Here is a 25,634-nt window from a genome sequence, read left to right as displayed (position 1 = left end):
AGGTTGCAGTGAACCGGAGATGGTGCCACTGCACTCCAGCCTGGGAGACCGAGAGAGGAGACTACGTCTGAAAAAAAAAAAAAAAGCCGGACGCGGTGGCTCAAGCCTGTAATCCCAGCACTTTGGGAGGCCGAGGCGGGTGGATCACGAGATCGAGAGATCGAGACCATCCTGGTCAACATGGTGAAACCCTGTCTCTACTAAAAATACAAAAAATTAGCTGGGCATGGTGGCTCGTGCCTGTAATCCCAGCTACTCAGGAGGCTGAGGCAGGAGAATTGCCTGAACCCAGGAGGCGGAGGTTGTGGTGAGCCGAGATGGTGCCATTGCACTCCAGCCTGGGTAACAAGAGTGAAACTCCGTCTCAAAAAAAAAAAAAAAGACGGCAGAAATCTGTTGACACACCTTTTCTATGCTTTCTACATATAGGAAACAGGGTATGTATTACTTTCATAATAAAAGTATTTTCTTTTTAGAGACAAAAACAGCATAAGAAGTCCACGGATAAAATCAGCATTTATTCAGCGGGCATGATACCAGGAAGAAACTCCCCGAGTGGGAGACCATGCCTGGCCCCCTGCCAGGGAACCAAGGCTCAGCCCTTTCCTGCTCCCGGCCCTGCTGGGAAGGCTGGGCGCACAGTTCGCGGAGGGGCCCTGGGGTGGTCTAACCTGGCAGAGGGAGGTCCCTATGGGTAGAGGAGCCCAAAGAGCCTGAGTATCAGGAGAGCTGGCACAGGAAGTCGTGTAGAGGCAAAGCCAGGAGGCCTGACAGGGAGATTCCCAGCGTGTCAGAGATGCAGGTGGCTGCCATGGCAAACTCCCGGTGCTCATCACTGGTCTGGGAGGGCAGAGAGCAGGGGTGAGGCTTCAGTCCCAGACATCCCTGCCCTGGACGTCCCTGGACAGGCCACCCACAGCCCTTGCCTGGCTAGTGCTGACCTCCAGGGCGATGTTGTGGAAGGTGTTCACGTAGGCTGCGCCTCCCAGAAGCCCCTCATACAGAACGATCAGGAAGACGAGGTAGATGCTTGGCAGAAAGCCGAACCACACGTCCGCCAGAAGGAACACCAGGTTGAGGCACTGTGGGCAGAAGGAGAGGTTGAGCCTGGGACCAGGGAGGGCCAGGGAGGTAGGGCGGCCTCCCCTCCAGGGGCCCCTGGTTCTCAGAGATACTGGTGAAGGGGAGGGCTGCCAGGCCTGGATAAAATCCCAACACCAGCCCAGCGCTTTGAGAGGCCGAGGCAGGCAGATCACCTGAGGTCAGGATTTTGAGATTAGCTTGGCCTGGTCTCTACTAAATATGGTAAAATCCCATCTCTAACTAAAAATAAAAAAGTTAGCCGGGTATGGTGGCAAGTGCCTGTAGTCCCAGCTACTCAGGAGGCTGAGACAGGAGAATCACTTGAACCTGGGAGGCAGAGACTGCACTGAGCCAAGATCATGCCAGTGCACTCCAGCCTGGGCAGAGAGAGACTCCATCACACAAACACACAAAATCCCAACCTCAGGCTGGCGTGGTGGCTGATGCCTGTAATCCCAGCACTTTGGGTGACTGAGGTGGGATGATCACTTGATGCCAGGAATTCAAGACCAGCCTGGGCAACATAACAAGACTCCATCTCTACCAAAAATTTAAAACTTAGCTGAGTGGTGGCACATACCTGTAGTCCCAGCTACTTCAGAGTCTGAGATAGGAGAATTGCTTAAATCCAGGAGGTGGAGGCTGCAGTAAGCTATGATTGTGCCACTGCACTCCAGCCTAGGAGACAGAGCAAGATCCTGTCTCAAAAAGAAAAAAAAAAAAAGAAAAAGAAAAAAAAAAGGAGGCTTCCTAAAGGAAGTGGGACCATTGAAACCAGGATTTCTCGATCGCAGCACTCTTGGCATTTGATGCCGGTCGTTCTGCGTGGTGGGGGTTGTCCTATGTATGGTAGCGCATTTAGCAGCATTCCTGGCCTTTGCCCATTAGATGCCAATAGCATCCCTCAGTTGTGGCAACCAAAGAATGCCTGTAGATGTTGCCAAACGTCCCCTGGGCAGCAAAATTGCCCCAATTTGAAAAACCGCTGGCTCAGTATGGTAAAACAAGGTGGGAATAGCCAGGCATCCTATTCAGTTGAGCTCGAACTCCTGGCCTCAAGAAGTCACCGCCCTGCTGCCCTGGCCTCCCAAAGCGCTGGGATTATAGGCAGGAACTACCGAATCTGGCCAGGAAGCCTCCTTGACCCAGGGGGTAGGTCCTGCCTCTGTGCCCCAGTATCTCAGGGAGGTGCCACTCTCCCAGCCCTGACAACACCACGCTGCCTCTTGTGCAGTGTGTAGGCTGCCTCTTGGAGGTTCACACTCTTCGTATACATTAAGAATCACGTGGGGATCTAGGTATAAATGCCCCAAGCAGGCCTCCCCCTAGGGGTCCTAATTCATTAAGTCTGAGGTGGACTTAAAGATGAGCATTAAAAAGGACACACTCCTGGCTGGGTGTGGTGCCTCACACCTGTAATCCCAGCACTTTGGGAGGTTGAAGCAGGTGGATCACTTGAAGTCAGGAGTTCAAGACCAGCCTGGCCAACACAGTGAAACCCCATGTCTACTAAAAAATAGAAAAATTAGCCAGGCATGGTGGCACACGCCCGTAATCCCAACTACTAGGGAGGCTGAGGCAAAAGAATCTCTTGAACCTGGGAGGCGGAGGTTGCAGTGAGCTGAGATCACACCACTGTACTCCAGCCTGGGCAACAGAGCGACACTCAATCTCAAAAAACACAAAAAGAAAAGAAAAGAAAACAAAAGAAAAAAGAACACACCCCAGTATACTAATGGAACCAGTGAAACATCTTCCAGGTGCTTTCGGTAATGAAAATAAATGATATAAGTCCTAACTATGAAACAGACTTGGTTAAAATTATAGCTAAAACCATTTTTTTTTTTTTTTTTTGAGATGGAGTCTCGCTCTGTTGGCTAGGCTGGAGTGCAGTGGCTTGATCTCGGCTCACTGGAACCTCCGCCTTCCGGGGTAAAGCAATTCTCCTGCCTCAGCCTCCCAAATAGCTGTGATTACAGGTGCCCACCACCACACCTGGCTAATTTTTGTATTTTTAGTAGAGATGGGATTTTGCCATCTTGGCCAGGCTGGTCTCGAACTCCTGACTTCAGGTGATCCACCTGGCTCAGCCTCCCAAAATGCTGGAATTACAGGCATGAGCCACAACTCCTGGCCAGCTAAAACCATTTATAAATTATAAAAACACAGTATAGCAGCTGTGAGTGCTGGCTCATGGCTGTAATCCCAGCACTTTGGGAGGCTGAGGTAGGTGGATCACCTGAGGTCAGGAGTTCAAGATCAGCCTGGCCAACATGGTGAAACCCCATCTCTACTAAAAAACACAAAAAATTAGCTGGGCGTGGTGGTGTGTGGCTGTAATCCCAGCTACTTAAGAGGTTGAGGCAGGGTGAGTTCCTAAATTTTAAGGGCAGAGGACTTTGCTGTCAGAGTTGAAAGTTTATTGTAACAGTTACCTTCAGGGGCTGTGGATTTGTAACCTTGAAACAATGGATGCTGCTTATATGAAACTCCTTTTAGTAGACTGTTGTAAGGAAGGGTGTTTGTGCCCTTAAAGCCGTAAACTACTATTTGCCAAGGGCAGTTCAATTTGCTCAGCACACTTAAGATAAATAACCCATTGACTACAAAGTCACTGATTCTATTATAATTAACCATCTGGAATAAAAGAACTGTACATTTTCTTTTTTTTTTTTTTTTTTTTTTTGAGACAGAATGTCGCTCTTGTTACCCAGGCTGGAGTGCAATGGCGCGATCTCGGCTCACCGCAACCTCCGCCTCCTGGGTTCAAGCAATTCTCCTGCCTCAGCCTCCTGAGTAGCTGGGACTACAGGCACGCGCCACCATGCCCAGCTAATTTTTTTTGTATTTTTAGTAGAGACGGGGTTTCACCACGTTGACCAGGATGGTCTCGATCTCTCGACCTCGTGATCCACCCGCCTCAGCCTCCCAAAGTGCTGGGATTACAGGCTTGAGCCACTGCGCCCGGCCGAGAACTGTACATTTTCTTATAGTTAGAAACATTATTTGAAATAATGTTTGCGTGAAATAATGTCTCTTTGCATGAAGTAAGTGTCCTATGATCATGCCACTGTACTGCAGCCTGGGAGACAGAGCAAGGTCCTGACTTTTTCTTTCTTTTTTCCTTTTTTGGGAGACAGGGTCTCGCTCTGTTGCCTAGGCTGGACTGCAGTGGTCTTACAGTTCACTGCAGTCTCCACCTCCTGGGCTCAAGCGATCCTCCCACCTCAGCTTCCACGTAGCTAGGACTACAGGTGTGCACCACCACATCTGGCTAACTTGTAGAGATGTGATTTTGCCATGTTGCCCGGGCTGGATTTTAACTTCCAGGCTCAGATGATCCATCTGCCTCAGTCTCACAAAGTACTGGGATTATAGGCATGAGCCACCCGGCACAGCCTAAGTCCAACTCTTACTAAAAAAAAAAAAAACATAGCCGGGCACTGTGGCTCACACATCTGTAATTCCAGCACCTTGGGAGGCCAAGGCGGGGGGATTACCTGAGGTTGGGAGTCCGAGACCAACCTGACCAACATAGAGAAACCCTGTCTCCACTAAAAACACAAACAAACAAACAACAACAACAACAAACACCCCCTTCCCCCACAAAATCTTGTTCTTCCATCTTTCCCCCATCTCTATGTCTTACAACTACCCTGAAAAATAGGTATTGGCCACACCCGATTTATACATGAGGAAAGTGAGACTCAGAGAGGTTCTGAGACCTGCCCAAAGTCACACAGTGGCTGAGTACTGAAGTCTGGTTTTGTACCAGCTTTGCTCGGCTCCTGAGGCTATACATTTTACATGGAGCCCTCCTGGCCTTCAGTTGCCTGTGCTAAGAAATGATAGTGTACAATTTACACCTCCCTGTAATCCCAGCAGTCTGGGAGGCCAAGGTGGGCAGATCACCTGAGGTCAGGTATTTGAAATCAGCCAATACAGTGAAACCCCATTTTTACAAAAAATACAAAAATTAGCTGGGCATGGTGGCGGGAGCCTGTAATCCCAGCTACTCAAGAGACTGAGGCAGGAGAATCACCTGAAACTGGGAGGCAGAGGTTGCAGTGAGCCGAGACTACGCCATTGCACTCCAGCCTGGAAGACAGAGTGAGACTCTGTCTCAAAAAAAAAAGAAAAAAAAAATTTACACATCCCAGTGATAGTGGGAAACAGAGGGGTTTGGGGAAGCTGGGAGCCAAGATGGGAGTGGAGTGAGGGGCAGGGGCTTGGTACCTGCAGCAGGGCCAGGGCCCAGGTGAAACGGATTTGACAGCAGCGGAGAGAAGAGCGGGAGGCAAAGACGCCAGCCTGGTACAGCATCTGGTACCTAAGGTGGGGGCAGGGGGTGGGAGGAGGCTCCTCCAGGCAACAACCTGCTACCCCAGGTGCCTACTGGGCAGGGCAGCCCCATCACCACAGCACCTTCCCAGCCCACTGTATCTTGCTCCTCTTACCAGCGGTACTGCTGAGCATGACTCAGGGACGTGTTTCGGAAAAAGAGGAGCTCAAACTGCAGCAAAGACCAGACAGGGGAGATCAACGGGGCCGTGTGGGTCCCAGCCCCAAGCACCACCTCCACACCCCTCCCAGCACCCCTCACTCACAAGTCCCTGGTTGATGAAATACTCAGCAAAGTAAACCACGACCAAGGGGACAATGTACCACAGTAGACCCTGGAAGAGGCGGAAGATCTAAGCGAGGGGCCCGGAGGTGGGTAACCCCCACGGGGACACACCCCAGCCTTCATCCGAACCTTGAACACTGTCCATCTTTCCTGAAAGGAGAGGCTGGAGCTGGAGCCTGCAGGGAAACGGAGAGGGCAGGGCAATAGAGTTTTCACACTGAGAGTCGGCAGAGGCACGGGTGTGCCAGAATTAACCAGACCACGCAGTAGTGGGAACCAAATTACATTCCACTGGATTGGATGCTTAAAATGGTTAAAATGAGGCCGGGTGCGGTGGCTCACACCTGTAATCCCAGCACTTTGGGAGGCCGAGGCGGGTGGATCACAAGGTCAAGAGATCGAGACCATCCTGGTCAACATGGTGAAACCCCGTCTCTACTAAAAATACAAAAAGTTAGCTGGGCATGGTGGCTCGTGCCTGTAATCCCAGCTACTCAGGAGGCTGAGGCAGGAGAATTGCCTGAACCCAGGAGGCGGAGGTTGCAGTGAGCCGAGATCGTGCCATTGCACTCCAGCCTGGGTAACAAGAGCGAAACTCTGTCTCAAAAAAAAAAAAAAAAAAAAAAAATGGTTAAAATGGCCGGGTGCGGTGGCTCATGCCTGTAATCCCAGCACTTTGGGAGGCTGAGGCGGGCGGATCACCTGAAGTTGAGAGTTCGAGACCAGCCTGACCAACATGGAGAAACCCCATTTCTACTAAAAATACAAAATTAGCCAGGCATGCTGGTACATGCCTGTAATCTCAGCTATTCAGGAGGCTGAGGCAGCAGAATCAGTCGAATCCTAGAGGTGAAGGTTGCAGTGAGCCGATGTTGTGCCCTTGCACTCTAGCCTGGGCAACAAGAGCAAAACTGCGTCTCAAAAAAAATAAAATAAGATAAAATAAAATATAAAATGGTAAACACTGAGTAATGTACATAGTTTACCACGATGAAGAAAAAGAGTTAACCAAGTGAGACTTCTTCACATCTCTCTCCCTTTTTTTTAAGATGGTGTCTTACTCTCACCCAGGATGGAGTACAGCAGCACGATCTGGACTCATTGCAACCTCCGCCTCCTGAGTTCAAGCGATTCTTGGGCCTCAGCTTCCTTAGTAGCTGAGATTACAGGTATGCACCACCATACCGGGCTAATTTTTGTTATTTTTAGTAGAGATGGGGTTTCTCCATGTTGGCCACGATGGTCTTGAACTCCTAAACTCAGGTGATCCGCTTGCCTCAGCCTCCTAAAGTGATGGAATTACAGCCGTGAGCCACTGCACCCAGCCAACGTCTCTTGTACAGCTCCACAGCTGGCCATAGGCCCACCCTGCCCAGTCTCACTGGCCCTTCTCTGGTTCTAGAACATCCCAGCTCATCCGCACCACAGGGCCTCAGCACTTGTGACTGGAATGCCTGGCACACGGTAAGAAGGATCTTGCAGTGAGCCAAGATCACGCCACTGCACTCCAGCCTAGTTGACAGAGTGAGACTCCGTCTCAAAAAAAAAAAACCCAAAAAAGGCTGGGCGCGGTGGCTCACGCCTGTAATCCTAGCACTTTGGGAGGCCAAGGTGGGTGGATCACCTGAGGTCAGGAGTCTAAGACCAGCCTGGCCATCATGGTGAAACCTCATCTTAAAAAAAAAAAAAAAAAAAAAAAAAAAAACAGCCGGGTGCGGTGGCTCAAGCCTGTAATCCCAGCACTTTGGGAGGCCGAGGCGGGTGGATCACGAGGTCGAGAGATCGAGACCATCCTGGTCAACATGGTGAAACCCCGTCTCTACTAAAAATACTAAAAATTAGCTGGGCATGGTGGTGCGTGCCTGTAATCCCAGCTACTCAGGAGGCTGAGGCAGGAGAATTGCCTGAACCCAGGAGGCGGAAGCTGTGGTGAGCCGAGGTAGCACCATTGCACTCCAGCCTGGGTAACAAGAGTGAAACTCCGCCTCAAAAAAAAAAAAAAAATTTAGCTCCACAGGAGGAAGCCTTTGTCCATAATTGGAGCTCTCCTTTCTTGTTCTTCCTTCCCTGCCTCCCTCCCTCTCTCCTTTCTTCCTTCTTCTCTTTTTTTTTTTTTTTTTTTTTTGATAAACAGGGTCTTGCTCTGTCGCCCAGGCTGGTTTCAAACTCCTGAGCTCCAGCGATCCTCCTGCCTCAGCCTCCCAAAGTGCTGGATATTACTGGTGTGAGCCACTGTGCTCGGCCTCAATAAGTATTTCTGAAATAGATGAAAGCTTTTCCCATAACCAGTACGCCCACTCTCTTTCCCCGCTGAACCGTGTCCATTGTAGAGAGGAAAAGACCAAACTCAGAGAGAAAGAAAGTGACCTCTCAGAGGGTCTGTGTCTCCTACCTGGCTTCGACTCTGGGGCCTCGGTTCCTATGAGAGGCTGCCGGGCTGCACTCTCTGCCTCTTCTTCCCCTCCAGGGTCCTGGGGCTCAGGAGATGTGAGCAATAAGAAATAGCTAGGAGGAGGAGGAAGGCAAGGTCAGAGAGCCCTACTGGGCTGGGAAGGTCCCAGGAACCATCTAGGCCACTCTTTCCCAGGGGAACACCTCTACTGTTGAACACTTCCAAAGATGGGTTGCTCACTGCCTCTACAGTGCCTGCCCTGTGCTGGAGAGCTCCAATTAAGGGCAAAGGCATCCTTCTTTGGAGCCGATTTTTTTTTTTTTTTTTTTGAGACGGAGTCTCACTGTTGCCTAGGCTGGAGTGCAGTGGCGTGATCTTGGCTCACTGCAACTTCTGCCTCCTGGGTTGGAGCAATTCTCCTGCCTCAGCCTTTCAAGTAGCTGGGACTACAGGCATGTGCCACCACATCTGGCTAATTTTTTATTTTTGTAAAGACAGGGTTTCACCATGTTGGCCAGGCTGGTCTCGAACTCTTGACCTCAAGTGATCTGCCTGCCGCAGCCTCTCAAAGTGCTGGGATTACAGGTGTGAGCCACCGCGCCCAGCTGGAGCTGAATTTATCTCCTTGTTGTTCCTATCCATGGGCCTTTGTTTTGTTTTGATTTCTTTTACAGACAGGGATTTTCTCTGTTACCCAGGCTGGAGTGCAGTGGTTCAATCATAACTCACTGCAGCCTCAGCCTCCAAGGCTCAAGCAATCCTCCTGCCTCAGCCTCCCAAGCAGCTGGGACTACAGGCATGTGCCACCAAGCCCGTCTCATATTTTCAATTTTTTGTAGAGATGGGGGTCTTGCTATGTTGCCCAGGCTGGTCTCAAATTCCTGGCCTCAAGTGGTCCTCCTGCCTCAGCCTCCTAAAGCACTGGGATTACAGGCGTGAGCAGAAGGCCTTTGTTTGGACTGCTGGGTCACACTAAGCAAGTCAGTTATGTTTTCTTGCCATTATTATTCTAATGATTATTCTAGCTCCCATTAATTATACATTTGCTCTGTGCTAGGCCAGAACTTCCTCAATTTTAGTCACTAAGGTTCTGGCGTCACGTTATTTGCCATATCCATATTCCTCCTGTATATAATAATTTTTACTTAATAATTTCCTTGAAACGGACTCACGTTTTCTACCTGGATTTGTCCTAAGCACTAATCTTGTAAAGGGCCAGGTGTGATTGGCTAGTTCAAATTGTTTCCTAATATGCATGAAAATACACACAGAGCTAATCAGGCCAGGTGCAGTGGCTCACCCCTGTATTCCCAGCACTATGGGAGGCCAAGGCAGGCGGATCACTTGAGGTCAGGAGTTCGAGACTAGCCTGGCCAACACAGTGAAACCCTGTGTCTCCTAAAAATACAAAAAATTAGCCAGGTGTGGTGGTACAGGCCTGTAGTCCCAGCTACCCGGGAGGTTGAGGCAGGAGAAGCACTTGAGCCCGGGAGGCTGAGGTTGCAGTGAGCCGATATCACGCCAGCCACTGCACTCCAGCCTGAGTCACAGAGTGAGACTCTGTCTAAAAAAAAAAAGAAGAAAAAAAGAACTAATCAAATAAAGTCCACCCTCATCCTACTTCTGATCACCTTGGGAACCACACTGTGCTGGAAGGCATTACACTCATCGCTTCCCAGGAAAGCAAGAACGATTGCCATTTGAAATATGGAAAAACTGAGGATTCAGAGATGTAGACTGACTTGTTCAAAGCCACACAGCTAAAAACTAGCAGCCCTAAGACTCACACCCAGGGCTATCAGAGTCTGGATTCGGCCTCCCTTCAGAGCAAGGCTACAGGGACATGAAGATGCAATCATGATCAAGTTTTTTATCTTTCTTTTTTTTTTTTCCAAGACAGAGTCTCACTCTGTTGCCCAGGCTGGAGTGCAGCAGTGTGATCTCTGCTCACTGTAACCACTGCCTCCCAGATTCAAGCGATTCTCCTGTCTCAGCCTCCCAAGTAGCTGGGATTACAGGCACCTGCCACCACATCCGGCTAATTTTTGTATTTTTTAGTAGAGACGGGGTTTCACCATGTTGGCTAGGATGGTTTCCTGACCTCAGGTGATCCGCCCTTCTCGGCCTCCCAAAGTGCTGGAATTACAGGCATGAGCCACCGCACACAGTCATGGTCAAGTTTACTCTCCCTGGACCCCTCTCCCTCCTGGCTCAGGGCAGCTCACCTGGCCAACAGCACGGCAGGGACACCCAGCATGGACAGCAGGGTGTGCTGAGGGGAAAGGCCGGCCTGGGTGAGGCCCAGGTAGGACAGGGCCCCCAGCAGCCCAGCTCCCCCGGTTCCTGAGGACCACCAGGAGATCACAGCCCTGGGAAGGAGAACACAGGGGCATTCAGGAGGACCAAGGCCGGCCGTGGGACAGTCTCTCCCCATACTCCGTCCTCCGCCTGCTTACCTGGGGTAGAAGGCAGTGAGGGAGAGGAAGGTGACTTCCCCCAGGCCTGATGAGATGCTAGCCAAGACCACCCCTGGGGGGAGAGAAGCACTGGGATGGTCACACCTCGCCTTGCCGCATTGCCCAGGCCCCTAAGGTGTCTGGCCACGGCCTCCTAGATATCAGCTACAGAGGCTCCAACAGATCCTGCGCACGGGCCAGGTTCCGAGTCTGAAGCAGAGCCCCCATCCTCTGCGAGTCCCTTCATGGAGAGTGGTACCTCCATCCAGCCAGCCATCAGACCGGGGGTAGACAGGCACCCTTGATGTCTCCACCCTTCCATCACAGTCTTTTTCTTTTCTTTTCTTTTCTTTTCCTTTTTTTTTTTTGAGACAGAGTCTCGCTCCGCTGCCCAGGCTGGAGTGCAGTGATGCGATCTTGGCTCACTGCAACCTCTGCCTCCTGGGTTCAAGAGATCTCCTGCCTCAGCCTCCTGAGTAGCTGAGATTACAGGTGTGTGCCACTACACCCGACTAATTTTTGTGTTTTTGGTAGAGACGGGGATTCACCATGTTGGCCAGGTTGGTTTCAAACTCCAGACCTCAGGTGATCCGCCTGCCTCAGCCTCCCAAACTGCTGGGATTCCAGGCGTGAGACACCGCGCCTGGCCCATCCCAGAGTCTTGGCTCTGTTGACCTCAATCTCTGTCTGATGCATCCAGTTTCTCCCATCTCCTCCACCGCCCAGCCCTTCAAATTGTCCGTCTCCCATCTCCTATGCTGACAGCCCTAGCAGGCTTCTGCGGGTGACAGAATGAATCCCTTTCCTATGGGAGGCTGGGGAGACTCTCCCCACAAATGATCCAATGTGATTCCTCGGGGCCCCCCACCTGGCACAGGACCACACACTCACCACATAGGCTGGTCCCCACGGAATGAGAAAAGGCAACCAGGACAAAGCTTCCAGCAGCACAAATCCCACTGACAAGAACCCGGGGGCTGAGGGGGTGAGAAGGCGAGGGAAGGGGGAGGTCAGCCTCTACTCTCAGCTCCCCAGCCCTCCCAGCTTCCCCACTCTCAGCTCCCGCCTGCCCTGCCTCCCGCCACCCCCACGCAGACCTGTAGGGCAGTAGGTGAAGGCCAAGAGGGGCCAACAATTTGATGACGAGTGTCGGGAGGATGTCCGCCAGGAGCACGGCCTGAGACAGGAGAATAGAGTGAGACCCCAGAGCTTCCAGGGTATAACCCTCCCAGCCACATAGCCAAGGAGAGGCAGGAGCTGGCCAAACAGGTCTGCTGCAAACACAGGCTCTGGAATCAGGCAGAGCTGGGTTCAAGTCTCAGCTCTGCCACTCCTTAGTTGTGTGTCAAGAGTTTATATTCTCTTAGTTTTAATTTCCTTATCTGGAAAATGGGGATATCATAGCGTCTAGCTCACAGGACTGCTATGTGGATTAAATGAGCTAATATATGCTATGTACAGAAACAGCTCAGAAATTTTATATCTATAAACACATTTTGAGACAGAGACAGAGTCTCACTCTGTCGCCCAGGCTGGAGTGTAATGGCTTGATCTCGGCTCACTATAACCTCTGCCTCTCTGGTTCAAGTGATTCTCCTGCCTCAGCCTCCCGAGTAGCTGGGATTACAGGCACGCGCCACCATGCCTGGATAATTTTTGCATTGTTAGTAGAGACGGGGTTTCACCATGTTGGCCAGGCTGGTCTCGAACTCTCGGCCTCAAGTGATCAGCCCACCTCGGCCTCAGAAATTATATTAAGGTCTCAATTATTACATATACATTTTTTTCTTTCTCTCTTTTTTTTTTTTTAAGATGGGATCTCACTAGATTGCCCAGGCTGGTCTCAAACTCCTAGGCTCAAGTGATCCTCCCACTGTGGCCTTCTAAAGTGCTGGGATTACAGATGTGAGCCACTACACCTGGCCCAGGTCTCAATTGTTCTCATCATGACAGTCCCAGCTAGGTAGTGAAGAGCTAGGAGTGGGGTCTGCAGACCCAGGGTCCCTGGGTTAGGAGGGGACCAGGTGAGATAAGTACGCACAGCTGTGGAGACAGAGTTGCAGTCAAATCGTGATGAGCTGTTGTCGGGGATGGGCGTTGGGCTTGGGTCCACCTGATGGGAGAGAAGAACATCTTTCACTCTAGGAGGCAGAGGGCTAGACACACAGAGCCTGGCTCCAGTCCCAGCTCTGCCTTCACCTGAAGGATGGCTTTGGGTCAGCAGTGATCGACCTCTTAGGACCTCAGCTTCTCTGCATGCACAATGAAGAGACGGTTTCCATAAGTCTCACCCTACTAGACACGGGCCAAAGATGGCCCTGTAAATGGACTTTGTTTAGGTAACACATTCAAAAGCTTTTTTTTTTTTTTTTTTTTTTTAAATGCAGTCTTACTCTGTTGCCCAGGCTGGAGCGCAGAGGCGTGATCTTGGCTCACTGCAACCTCCGCCTCCCAGTTCAAGCAATTCTCCTGCCTCAGTGCCCTGAGTAGCTTGGACTATAGGTGTGCACCACCATGCCCAGCTAATTTTTGTATTTTTAGTAGAGACTGGGTTTCACCATGTTGGCCAGGATGGTTTCCTGACCTTGGGTGATCCACCCTCCTCAGCCTCCCAAAGTGCTGGGATTACAGGTGTGAGCCACTGAGCCCAGCCTCAAGGGCTTTCATATAGAAATACAGGTTGCCAGAAAATCTGATCTTGGACCTACCAGGTGGTGGCTGCTCCCTTTGGATGGGACATGCATGCCCCAGCTTACCACAGACAGGTGGTTCTCAACCAAGGGCAGTACCACCCCGCCAGGGAACATTTCGCAATGTTTAGAGACATTCTTGGTTGTCACTACTAGGGGTCACAGGGTGTGCTACTGGCATTGAATGGGTAGAAGCCAGGGAGGCTGCTAAATGTCTCACAATGCACAGGAGAGCCCCACAACAAAGACTCACCCTTCCCAAAATGTCACATCGCCCAGGTTAAGAAACCCTGCTGTAGATGACTGTCTCACCTGGCCAATGTTGAAGTTCGCAAAACTGGTGCCCACGAATCTCTTCAATTCCCTTCCTGCTCTGGGGGTCTGGGAGACTGGAAACTTTTTTTTTTTTTTTTTTTTTTGAGACTGAGTCTCCCTTTGTCACCCAGGCTGGAGTGCAGTGATGTGATCTTATGACGTGATCTTGCCTCACTGCAACCTCCGCCTCCTGGGTTCAAGCAATTCTCCTGCCTTAGCCTCCCGAGTAGCTGGGATTACTGGTGCCCACCACCGTGTCCAGCTCATTTTTTTTGTATTTTTAGTAGACAAGGGGTTTCGCCATGTTGGTCAGGCTAGTCTTGAACTCCTGACCTCAGGTAATCCACCCGTCTTAGCCTCCCAAAGTGCTGGGATCACAGGCATGAGCCACCACGCCCAGCCAGAGACTGGAAACTTTAGCCCCTTTGTCCCACCCCATTCCATGAGTTTTTCAAGGGGGCCTCTGTCCCACGTCCTCATCTTCCCACAGGGACTAACCATGGTGGTGGTGGTAGAGAGAGGGTCACTTACATGGCTCTGGTTTCCTGACGTCCTCTCGTGGCTAAGGATGTCATGGGCGGCACTCAGCATCACCACGTAAGAGAAATTGTTGCAAAGACCCAGCAGCCTGAAAGGAACAGGGCAGGTCTCAACTCCCTTTGGATCCTGCAGACACCTGCAGCCTTCATGCCAAGTCTCCCCTTACCTGTGCCCTTCAATCAGCTCCCTCTTTTTTTTTCTCTTGCACCAGATCCCATCCTCATTCAGTGCTGGGGTCAGAAATACCGGCTTTGGTGCTTGGGCAACATAGTGAGACCCCTGTCTCTACAAAAAATTTAAAATTTAGCCAGGTGTCGTGGCTCGCACTGTATCCCAGCTACTTGGGAGGCGGAGGGGGAGGACTGCTTGAGTCTAGGAGTTAGAGGCTGCAGTGACCTGTGATCATGCCACTGCACTCCAGCCTGGGTGACAGAGCAAGACCCTGTCACAAAAATAAAAAATAAAAAGGAAGAAATAGGGGCTTTGGGATCTCAGACTTGGATTCACTTCCTGCCTCTAAGACCTCTCCTGGAGGCTCTCTCCGACCACTCTCTCCTCTGAGCTCCCACTGGGACTCAGTTCCTAAGGCATTTCTCATCCTCTGCCACACTGCAGTACAGTAAGAAAAGAAAAAATCCCGGGGCAGCCAGGTGCGGTGGCTCACACCTGTAATCCCAGCACTTTGGGAGGCCAAGGCGGGCAGATGACTTGAGGCCAGGAGTTCGAGACCAGCCTGGACAACATGAAACCCTGTCTCTACTAAAACTACAAAAATCAGTTGGTCATGGTGGCTGGAGCCTGTAATCCCAGCTACTTGGGAGGCTGAGGCAGGAGAATCACCTGAACCAGGGAGGCAGAGGGTGCAGTGAGCCAAGATCACGCCACTGCACTCCAGACTGGGCAACAGGGCAAGACTCTTGTCTCAAAAAGATAGAAAAGAAAAGAAAAAAATCCTGGAGCTGGAAATTGAAGGGACTGTGTGCAAGTCCCAAGTCTGCCTCTTCCCACTTTCTCAGTCTACTCATGTGTAAAATGGGGATACAAATTTCTCTCCTGACTACCCCACAAGATGCTGCATGGATCAAAACAAGATAAGACCAAAGGCCTTTAGGATCCAGGAAGGTTCTGTCTGCTTACTCTCATCTCCCAGGGCTGCACTCAGCAATGGGAGGGAATCTGGGTCTCATGCCACAGATTTCATCAGGGGCCTTTTCATAAGCCTTTGAAGTAGAATTACAATACTACTCTTCCCATTTGACTGTTGAGGAACCAGGCTTAGAGAGGTTAAGTGACTCCTCATGGGAAGAGTACATGGGAAGTACATGGGAAGCCACTTCCAACCCAGTCTGGAAGTGGGTTGAGGACCCAAGTCCTCAACGTTTAGGTTAATGCTAAAAGTATTTCCCGATGCTCTGTATTTGAATAAGTTTTGAAGGTGGATGGATGGATGACCTTTAAAAAAGTTTTAGGGGGCCAGGTGCGGTGGCTCAAGCCTGTAATCCCAGCACTTTGGGAGGCCGAGGTGTGTGGATCATGAGGTCAAGAGATCAAGACCATCCTGGTCAACATGGTGAAACCCCATCTCTACTAAAAATACAAAAAATTAGCTGGGCATGGTGACACATGCCTGTAATCCCAGCTACTCAGGAGGCTGAGGCAGGAGAATTGCCTGAACCCGGGAGGCGGAGGTTGCAGTGAGCCGAGATTGCGCCATTGCACTCCAGCCTGGGTAACAAGAGAGAAACTCTGTCTCAAAAAAAAAAAAAAAAAAATTTTAGGGTTGGGTGTGGTGGCTCAGCCTGTAATCCCAACACTTTGGGAGGTGGAGGAAGGCAGATCACAAGAGATCAGGAGTTCGAGACCAGTCTGACCAACATGGTGAAATCCCATCTCTACTAAAAATACAAAAATTAGCTGTGTGTGGTGGCACATGCCTGTAATCCCAGCTACTCGGGAGGCTGAGACAGGAGAATAGCTTGAACCTGGGAGGCAGAGGTTTCGGTGAGCTGAAACCAGGCAACTGCACTCCAGCCTGGGTGACAGAGTGAGACTCTGTCTCAAAAATAAAATAATAAAATTAAATAAAATAAAAAAGTTTTAGGCCCAGCACGGTGGCTCATGCTTGTAATCTCAGCACTTTGGGAGGTTGAGGTAGGAGGATCACTTGAGACCAGGGGTTGGACACCAGTCCAGGTCCCAAAGTGAGATCCCATCTCTATAAAAAATAAAAAAAATTAGCCAGGTGTGGTAGTGCACACCTGTAGTCACAGCTATTTGGAGGAGGAAGTGGGAGGATCACTTGAGCCCAGGAGTTGCAGGCTTCAGTGGGCTGTGACTGCACCACTGCATTCCAACCTGGGCAACAGAGTAAGACCCTGGCCCAAAAAGAAAAAAATAATAATAGGATAAAATAAATTAAAATAAAAAGTTTTAGTAGTGATGCATTTATTTAAATGTTGATTAGGAAAATACTGGTTTTCCATGTAGAGTAGTGATTTAAAGTTTTCTTTTTAAAAATACATGCATTAAAAAACTTCAAGGCTGAAATGGCTGGAGGAAAAACACAAGTAAATAATCCTACAGGTGGTATGAGAATGTGGCCATATCCGGAAGATGATAAGAAATGAAGTTTGGAAAATTTACATGCTGCCTGGGGGCAAACCAGTGGATTCGGTAAATCTTTGTGGGTTCTGTTCCTGTGAGTAGCTCAACTCTTTCTTCCCCCTGTCCTCCTGTCACTTCCCTCTTCCTACGCCATCGTCACTTTTGCTGAACTCTCAGGCCACTCACCAGAAGCCCACCGCGTTCTTCCAATGCGCACTCTGACGGTCCAACAGAGGGAGCCGGGGCTCTGGGACGGTCTCCTCCCCTGGGAGAGTGAGAAGAGGGCATGACCCCTACCCACTCTCAGGCACGACGGCTCCATGCGTGTCCTCCCGGGGCCGAGTCAGCTCTCACTTCCCTCGGGTGGGCTGCGAGCCAGAGGTGGTTGCTCCCAGGAAGGTGGGCAGGAATACTCACCCTCGGAATCCGAAAGGCGCCGCCGCGAGCCCGCACAGCCTCCCATGGCACCAAGTTCAGGTCCCCCAAGGGTCCAGGGTCACAAAGTGTCCAGAGGGGGCTCCCACGGGAGGGATGAGGGTCTGTGACAGGCGACAAGGATCAACGTCCGATTGTCGGTCCCAGCTCCGGCTTGTCTGCGGCGCTCGCGCCCCGCGATCCATCAAGGAAGCCCGGGACTCCATCTCGCGCGCCCCACGACCCACCACACTCCACCACGCCCCACCCATCGGACTCTGCCCCCGCCCCGTCTACAGCAGGGACCCTGCCGCCTGTACCTTTAAGAGCAGCAGAACGTTCGGCACAGTGAGGAGGCAGGTTGTCGCGTCACGTGACAGCACCCGCGTGTTCCCCCATCACGTGCTCGGAGGTCCTCCCTACTTCCGGGTCCTCTCTGTCTTCGCTTTGGGCCTTCTCAGCCTTAGAGCATGAGAAAGGAAGAAGCCGGAGAACCTTGGAACCGCAGGTTTTAAACTGGAGCGGGTGGGAGCAGCAAGCAGAGCCATGACCTTAGATCAACGGCGCCCAAGACCTAGACGGTATCCTGCCAGCACTAGTCGTGGCTGCGGGAGGCTTCAGCTCGTTTTTCTTCAGTGCTCACTTGCCAGAAACAAATATGGCTACCTGCCTACTCCTCCACCCCCCCGCCCCACCTTTTGTTTTTTTTGTTTGTTTGTTTGTTTGTTTTTGAGACGGAGTTTCGCTCTTGTTACCCAGGCTGGAGTGCAATGGCGCGATCTCGGCTCACCGCAACCTCCGCCTCCTGGGTTCAGGCAATTCTCCTGCCTCAGCCTCCTGAGTAGCTGGGATTACAAGCACACGCCACCATGCCCAGCTAATTTTTTTGTATCTTTAGTAGAGACGGGGTTTCACCATGTTGACCAGGATGGTCTCGATCTTTTGACCTCGTGATCCACCCGCCTCAGCCTCCCAAAGTGCTGGGATTACAGGCTTGAGCCACCGCGCCCGGCATTTTTTTTTTTTTTAAGACAGGAATGTTTTGGTTGCGAACAAAAACAATCAGCTTCAGATCATTCTTATTCCCATCTGTTGCCCTTACAAATTATTTTGGAGACCTAAATAATAACCCACCTAAGGGGTTTTCATGAATTATCTGTTGACAGTATCCAAAATGTTAAGAGATTCCCTTTTCCAAATTATCCTAGAACCAAAAATTATCACGGCGGTTCAACCCCCGGTGTTACAGATGAGAAAACCAAGGTACAAATATATATATATATATGCATGTACAACAAAAAGTAGCTGGGCATGATGGCGCATGCCTGTCTGTAGTCGTAGGTACCTTGGAGGCTGAAGTGGGAGGATCACTGTCCCTAGGAGGTTGAAGCTACAGTGAGCTATGATCGCGCCACTGCACTCCAGCCTGGGCGACAGAGATCCTGTCTAAAAAAAAAAAGAAAAATGTAAAAAGAAAAGAAGATATATATATGAAAAAAATTGGAAAGTTGCTGATGATCATGCAATATTAGACCTAAAGGTGACCTTAGAGACCTGTATGGTGATAAGAAATAGAGCACCAGAGGCAGGAAGCCATTGGGTTGGCTGTAGGCTGCTGCAGGATTCCTGCTCCATCAAAGTTGGTGCTTCGACCCGATTTTTTTTTTTTTTTTTTTTTAAGACGGAGTTTCGCCCTTGTTACCCAGGCTGGAGTGCAATGGTGCGATCTCGGCTCACCGCAACCTCCGCCTCCTGGGTTCAGGCAATTCTCCTGCCTCAGCCTCCTGAGTAGCTGGGATTACAGGCATGTGCCACCATGCCCAGCTAATTTTTTGTATTTTTAGTAAAGACGGGGTTTCACCATGTTGACCAGGATGGTCTCGATCTCTTGACCTCGTGATCCACCTGCCTCGGCCTCCCAAAGTGCTGGGATTACAGGCTTGAGCCACTGCGCCCAGCCTCTTTTTTTTTTTTTTTTTTTAAACACAGAGTCTCGCTCTGCTGCCTAGGCTGGAGTGTAGTGGCAGGATCTTGGTTTGCTGTAACCTTGACCTCCCAGGCTCAGGCAATCCTTCCACCTCAGCCTCCCGAGTAGCTGCGACAGCAGGTGCGCACCACTGTGCCCAGTTGATTTTTGTACTTTTTGTAGAGACAGGATTTTGCCATGTTGCCCAGGCTGGCCTCGAACTCCTGGGCTCAAGCAATCCACCCGCCTCAGCCTCCCAAAGTGCTGTGACTACAGGTGTAAGCCACCGCACTCCGCCAGACTAAATTATTTTAATTAAGGCCTAAGATTCTGATTCTGTGATTTCATCCAATTGCCCTAATTGGAATAGGAAAGTGGGGCTTGGGAGGAGAGAAGGAGGGTATGGGAAGAGTTGTAGAGCAAGGTCACTGTGTAGTTCCAAATAAGGAGTCATACCCTTACCTTCCTCTAGGTGGGGAGCGGCATCCTGCATTCTCTTGTCCTTGACTCATCTCCGCTGTGTGCTGTGTCACCTCTAACTGCTCTTTCTTACCACCAGGCCTTCAGAATGCTGTTTGAAATGTGCCCTCTGGCGGGACGAGGTGGCTCAGGCCTGTAATCCCTGCACTTTGGAGGCCAAAGTGGACCGATCACCTGAGATCAGGAGTTCAAGACCAGCCTGGCCAAGGTGGTGAAAACCCCATTTACACTAAAGATAAAAAAATTATCCAAGCGTGGTGGTGCACACCTGTCATCCCAGCTACTTAGGAGGCTGAGGCAGGAGAATCATTTGAATCTGGGAGGCAGACCCAAGATCTTACCACTGCATTCCAGCCTGGGTGACAGAGTGAGACTCAGTCTCAAAAAATAAAAAGGAAAATAAAAAAGAAAAATGTGACCCCCTCCCCTTTAGGGTTAAAAAAAAAAATCCTGAGGCGACAGGAAGTGATGGGTCACACCTATAATCACAGCACTTTGGGAGGCCTGCCTCTGGGACTCCAAAGGCCAGGTGGGGAGGGGAGGAGGCCTCCCATGTCACTCAGCTGATGGAAAGTGGAATCCTATTACCTATGCAGGGCTCTAGAAATGCAGCAGCATATCATACGTGGCATCTGCCATCAGGGAAGTCGCAGGAAGGTGGGAGGAAGACACAGGTAAGGCTACAGTACAAAGTTTAGCCAAGTTCTCTCTTGCGAGGCTAATCATAGATGAGGGGTTGTGCCCTGGAGTCACCAATCCAGCCCCTTCCGCCTCTCAGGGAAGCAGTGATGACAGTGAAATGTGTCAGAGCTCCCAACAGCACCCTATTCACTGCTGCTCTTACTCCTCAGGCAAAACAGGAACCACAAACCCCAGCTTCCTCTCGCAGAGGGTCTGCGGCTTGTAGGGGAGACGGAAATGGCTGAGGTGTGGATACAAGACCTGAGTCACTTGAGCTGCCATTGCCACATGTCCCCTCCCTCCCCCTTGCCCATTCCCAGCTCTAAGGACTCCTGCTTCCACCTTGGCCTTTCTGGCCTCTCCCTTGCCCTTTATTTCCAAACGAGCGCCTGAGTCCCTGTGTGATGTTCACCCATTTTCAAGGCTGCGGCGGGGGTTGCTGTGGGCATCGGGGGCCAGGGGCAGGGCCCAGGGTGGGGACGTGTCAGGGAGACACAGGGGAAGAGGAAGTGTCTTGCGTCCTGGGGAAGACTGGCTTGTCTTGGTGGGTGGGGACAGTCATTATCAGCTTTCTGGACGCACGGACAGAGACAGACAGGATGGACTTTCTCCGGCTACACCTCCCTGGGCTGCACCAGGCCTTGAGGGGGGCACTGGTGAGAGGGGCAAAGAGCTGCCCGAGACTTGCACCCCGTTTCCTGGGGCCTCACCTCTGGGCACCTCCCCTGGGGCCTTACCTTTCCCCTCCTCCCTTTGATCTCCTCAGACTGGAGATTGCTTTCTTGGGATCAGGCAGCCTCCGGCCTAATCAATATCAGTCCCCAACCCCACACCAGCATCCTCATACCCCTAATCGCCGCCCTTTCTGGCTACTTCTGCAAATCCTCTTCTCCCAGATCCCAGGACCCTCTTCCTTAACCTGGGCTTCTCCAGCCAGGGCCCCCCGGGAAAGCACTGGGACTCCCCTTAATGCCTCTCCCCTCCTTCTTTTTTTCTAGGATTCCCTTGGCACCTTTGTCGCCTACCTCTTGGGAGATGCAGTCCCCACTGTAGAGCCGGAGGCGCGGGCGGCTGAGGAATTGGGGGCGGTGGCAGTGGGAAGGACAGGGAAGACTGTAGAAGAGGAAGCCCAGGAGGCCCTGGAGGGCCAGAGAGGTGGCCAAAGCCAGGGGGCCGGACGGCTGAGAGGGCCTGGGGAGGACGGAAGACGTGAAGCCAGGAGCTCAGCTGTGGAACAGACCCGGAGCTGGGGAGATGGCAGCTCCCATGGGTCCCAAGCAGAGAGGCAGGACAGTGGGGCTGGGGAGGCAGCCAAGGCAGCCAGGTGCCAGGAGCCAAGTGCCCCCTTGGAGGCCAGAAAGAAGTCCAAGGTAGGGTCTGGGGCTTGCCAAGACCGGAGCGGCCAGGCCCAGGAGAGGCAGGAGCCCGATGAAAAGGAAGTGAACAGAGAGGAGAGGCTGAGAGCCTGGGAACAGGAGGAGGAGGAGGAGGAAGAAGAGGTCAGGGCAAGACAGCCAGGGATGGCCAGAGGGGTGGAGTCAGAGTGGACCTGGCACAGGGAGCGGGAGGGGAAGGCTGGTGCTGGGACAGAGGTGGCGGGGGACGACCTGGGTACTGAGCAGGGGATCGGGGAGGCAGAGGCCGAGGAATCCGAGGGGCCCGGGGCTGAAGGGGCTGGGAAGGGAGAAGAGGTTGTGGTGGTGGAGGAGGCCCGTGAAAGCAGAAAGGCACAGGGGACACGGGGCCCAGGGGCACAGCCTGAGGACTGGACAGCCTTAGGCAGAGAGGAGCCCAGGACAACTCCAGGTAGGGAGGAGGCCAGGATAATTTTAGATGGGGAGGAAGCCAGGACAGCCTCAGGCCAGGAGGAGGCCGGGACAATCTCAAGCAGGGAGGAGGCAGCCTCAGGAGGGGAGGAGGCCGGGATAGCCTCAGGAGAAGAGGAGGCAGCCTCAGGAGGAGAGGAGGCTGGGATAGCCTCAGGAGAAGAGGAGGCAGCCTCAGGAGGGGAGGAGGCCGGGATAGCCTCAGGAGAAGAGGAGGCAGCCTCAGGAGGGGAGGAGGCTGGGATAGCCTCAGGAGAAGAGGAGGCAGCCTCAGGAGGAGAGGAGGCTGGGATAGCCTCAGGAGGGGAGGAGGCAGCCTCAGGAGGGGAGGAGGCTGGGATAGCCTCAGGAGAAGAGGAGGCAGCCTCAGGAGGGGAGGAGGCTGGGATAGCCTCGGGAGGGGAGGAGGCAGCCTCAGGAGAAGAGGAGGCAGCCTCAGGAGGAGATGAGGCCGGGATAGCCTCAGGAGGAGAGGAGGCCAAGACAGCCTCAGGAGGGGAGGAGGCAGCCTCAGGAGGGGAAGAGGCCGGGACAGTCTCAGGAGGCAAGGAGGCCTGGACAACCTCAGGCAAGGAGGAGGCTGACTTCTTAGGAGTCAGAGAGACAGAATATGGAGCAATCCCAGGAGAAAGGCTCCTAGAGGCTACTGGAAAAGTCTGGGTCCTAGAGGAGGAGAGGGATGAGGAAAGAGAGGCTGAGGTGAGCCCTTTCCCCAAACAGGCCCAGGCCCTGGGCACTGAGAGAATGGAAGAGGCCGCTGAGAGCCAGACAGCAGGGAGGGAGGCTGTGGGAGGCCAGGAGGCAGGGGAGAGCTTTGAGGATCAGGTCGACCTGCGTGGGAAGGAGGCTGAGGTGAGTCAGCACTTGGAGATCAGGGCTGACCGGGCCGGGCTGGAGGAGGTGGTACAGGCAGAGGAGGCCCGGGAGGAGAGAGGGAGCGGCGGGGACCCAGCGGCTGAGCTGCCCTCGGATGGAGAGGCTGAAGGAGCTGCTGACTTGGAGGCAACCCCAGAGGCCAGGCCTGAGGAGGAGCTCACAGCGGAGGAGAGTGAGGCAGCCCAGACCAGCTGCAGCGCCCTGGGGGTGGAGTGGGGTGGCCTCACACACGGGGTCTCCAAAGGCCAGGAGCCTGAGCTGATGGGGGGCGCCCAGACCCCAACCAAGCAACCCGAGGAAGGGTGGGCAGGCGAGGCGGAGATCTGGGAGGGTCTCACCCTGAGCAAAGAGCAGAGGAGCCTGGAGGCAGGTCCCAGGCTCATGGGGTTTGTAAAGCCTGAGGCCTCCGAGGCCTTCCCAGGAAATGCCCAGGAGGAAGCGGCCCATGGTGAGCAGCAGGAGGAGGCGGCTGCAGGAGGCCAGACCCCGGAGGCTGAGGCCGAAGGAGGCCGAGAGTCTGAACTGCCAGAAGTCCCAGAGGCAGGTGGGGAGGGGCCGGCCTCCAAACACACGGGGTGTGGAATTGAGGAGGGAGAGATGTCTGTCTCAGAGAACCAGGAGCTGCACGGAAGCACAGGGGCAGCCTCAGGGCCGGGCTGGTCACTGGGAGAGGCCTATACCAGGGAAACCAAGGCTGGGGAGGTGGAGGCCGATGGAACGCCCGGGAGAGGCTGGAGGCTGCAGGCGGCAGCTGTGGGCTTCCTTGACCGTGAGGACACACAGACCGGCTCCGTGGCTGCTGAGATTACAGGGGGTGAGGGGGTCCCAGATGTCAGCGCTGCTGGTGCTGGTGAAGCTTTGGAAGGGGTGCTTGGACGAGGATGGGACTCGAAAGAAAGTGGGGAGGCAGCGGTGGGAGAAGATGCAGGTGGGCAGGAGTTTGGCCTGGAGGGGTCAACAGAGGAAGAGGTGGCTGGCAGAGGCGGCCCAGCAGAGGCTTTTGAGGCCAGGGAGGGAGAGCATGGGGAAGGGCAGGTAGAGGCCGGGGAATCTGCAGGTGCAGAGGACAGCTGTGGGCTGGATGGTGCGGGCTCCCACACAGCGAGGGCAGAGGGGACAGGAGCCATGGTGGAGGCTGGGGGGCTTTTAGAAGAGTGGACGCTGTTGGAAGAAGAGGCTGCGGGATGGCGAGAACAGAGGGAATACAGTAAGGGGCGGCATGGGGATCACCACCCCGAGGCAGAGCCACCAAGGCTCCCTGATGCAGAGGGGCTCACGGTGACTGGGGGCCAGAGGGCAGGGGCCGAGGAGACTAAGCCAGAAAGCCTGGAGGACATCAGGGGCCAGGAGGAGTGGCCGACATGCCAGGCCCCTGCAGAAGCTGCACCGGGGTCACTTGGAAATGTGGAGACAGCTGAGGCCATCGGCAGTGCCAGAGGAGATGCTGCCAGCAGCTGGAGCGAGGTGAGGGCTCCTGATGGGGTCTGGTGGGGACCGAGTGGAATCCCCAAGCTGACCCCATGGTCCTCCGTGCCCCTTTTCCTGCAGGCTCTGCTCCCCGGATCCCTCCTAGATGTCTCTGTCCCAAGGAGCCGCGTGCACCTCTCGAGAAGCTCCTCGCAGCGTCGCTCACGGCCCTCTTTTCGTCGGACCCCGGCCCTGGAGCAGCAGGAGGAGCCCCCATTCCCCAACCCTTCCGAGGAGGAGGAGCCGTCGGCCCCTGAGCAGAGACTCCTCCAGCCGGAGGAACCCCCTGAGCCAAGCCCTCCGAGGCATGATGGGACCCCGGTGCCAGCTAGGAGAAGGCCCCTGGGACATGGGTAGGCACAGGGTGACTCAGTGGGGGTGGGGAAGAGACCTTGTGCACCTGGGGAGCTGTTCTCACGGGTCCGACTTATGCCTCCAGGTTTGGCCTCGCACACCCTGGCATGATGCAGGAGCTGCATGCCCGTCTGGGCCGGCCCAAGCCTCAGTGACTGAGACCCGACACCCTGGAAGCCAGGCCCTGGGTGGGGACCAGAAGCCTCACTTGGACGCCACTGAGCCCTGCTCCCTCTGCCACTGTGGACGCATCCTCTCCACCCTCTGGGCCTCAGTGTCTTGGTGTATCATTCATGGAGCAGGCAAAACCAGATGTCTGGGAAGACCTTGAACTTGAGTCTGATTCTCCAGTGCCGGCTGATGGCCCACCTATCCCACTGAGACCAACTCTCAGGGTTCCTGCCCTGGTTCCTCCCCAGCCTGAGTCAGCTGTCTGGACTGCAAGGAGGCCAGGTACAGGGTCTCACGCCTGTCACCCCAAAGCTTTGGGACGCCAAGGTAGTAGGATCGCTTGAGACCAGGAGTTTGAGATCAGCCTGGGCAACATAGCGAAAGACCCCATCTTTTAAAAACAAAATTGAAAAATAAAGACTGCAAGGAAGACTGAGAGGGAACAGAGACCATTCTTACAGGTGTCCCTCTCTGACTCCCGCTCCCCAGCCCACCTCTCTGCACCAAGACCCTCAGAACTGGGTGGGGTAACATAGACCTCTGGAGTCAAGGCCAGTCCAAAGGAAAGCGGTTAGGAGGGCGTAAGGAGCACTGTTCAGAGTCAAAGACGAGCTGCCTTGAGCTTCCAAAATGGTAGCTCAGAACTCTGCTGGTTACTGCGGCAACTGCCTGGCTGAGCAGGACATAGTAGG

The 25,634-nt window shown here is 53.1% G+C and overlaps 2 protein-coding genes across 8 annotated transcripts; one reads left to right on the top strand and one right to left on the bottom strand.

The window, feature by feature from the left end:
• Positions 1 to 390: 390 nt before the first annotated feature.
• Positions 391 to 17,554, bottom strand: CLN3 (CLN3 lysosomal/endosomal transmembrane protein, battenin). 2 transcript variants are annotated; one of them, XM_003928709.4, is made up of 16 exons: positions 17,442 to 17,554; positions 17,125 to 17,246; positions 16,894 to 16,972; positions 14,095 to 14,191; positions 12,600 to 12,671; positions 11,656 to 11,735; positions 11,450 to 11,535; positions 10,559 to 10,631; positions 10,328 to 10,471; positions 8,103 to 8,215; positions 5,840 to 5,886; positions 5,691 to 5,759; positions 5,541 to 5,596; positions 5,320 to 5,413; positions 942 to 1,082; positions 393 to 840 (listed from the first exon to the last, which is right to left on the bottom strand). In XM_003928709.4, the coding sequence occupies exons 2-16, from the start codon at positions 17,168 to 17,170 to the stop codon at positions 721 to 723; spliced, it is 1,317 nt and encodes a 438-aa protein (XP_003928758.1). In that variant the 5' UTR covers positions 17,171 to 17,246; positions 17,442 to 17,554; the 3' UTR covers positions 393 to 720. The 2 variants fall into 2 exon arrangements, with proteins under 2 accessions (XP_074238356.1, XP_003928758.1); XM_074382255.1 differs by lacking the exons at positions 16,894 to 16,972; positions 17,442 to 17,554 and having other exon boundaries at positions 391 to 840; positions 17,125 to 17,426.
• On the top strand, positions 17,529 to 25,385 carry APOBR (apolipoprotein B receptor). Of its 6 annotated transcripts, none has more exons than XM_074382250.1 (6): positions 17,529 to 17,629; positions 18,330 to 18,384; positions 19,647 to 20,904; positions 21,247 to 24,414; positions 24,499 to 24,770; positions 24,857 to 25,385. In XM_074382250.1, the coding sequence occupies exons 3-6, from the start codon at positions 20,653 to 20,655 to the stop codon at positions 24,924 to 24,926; spliced, it is 3,762 nt and encodes a 1,253-aa protein (XP_074238351.1). In that variant the 5' UTR covers positions 17,529 to 17,629; positions 18,330 to 18,384; positions 19,647 to 20,652; the 3' UTR covers positions 24,927 to 25,385. The 6 variants fall into 6 exon arrangements, with proteins under 6 accessions (XP_074238351.1, XP_074238350.1, XP_074238353.1 ...); XM_074382249.1 differs by having other exon boundaries at positions 17,529 to 17,702; XM_074382252.1 differs by lacking the exon at positions 18,330 to 18,384.
• Positions 25,386 to 25,634: the final 249 nt, after the last annotated feature.

Source organism: Saimiri boliviensis, chromosome 12 (assembly GCF_048565385.1).
Source record: "Saimiri boliviensis isolate mSaiBol1 chromosome 12, mSaiBol1.pri, whole genome shotgun sequence".
NCBI classification, from domain to species: domain Eukaryota; kingdom Metazoa; phylum Chordata; class Mammalia; order Primates; family Cebidae; genus Saimiri; species Saimiri boliviensis.
The sequence above is the reverse complement of the archived record's forward strand: the minus strand, read 5'-3'. Positions and strand labels throughout refer to the sequence as shown.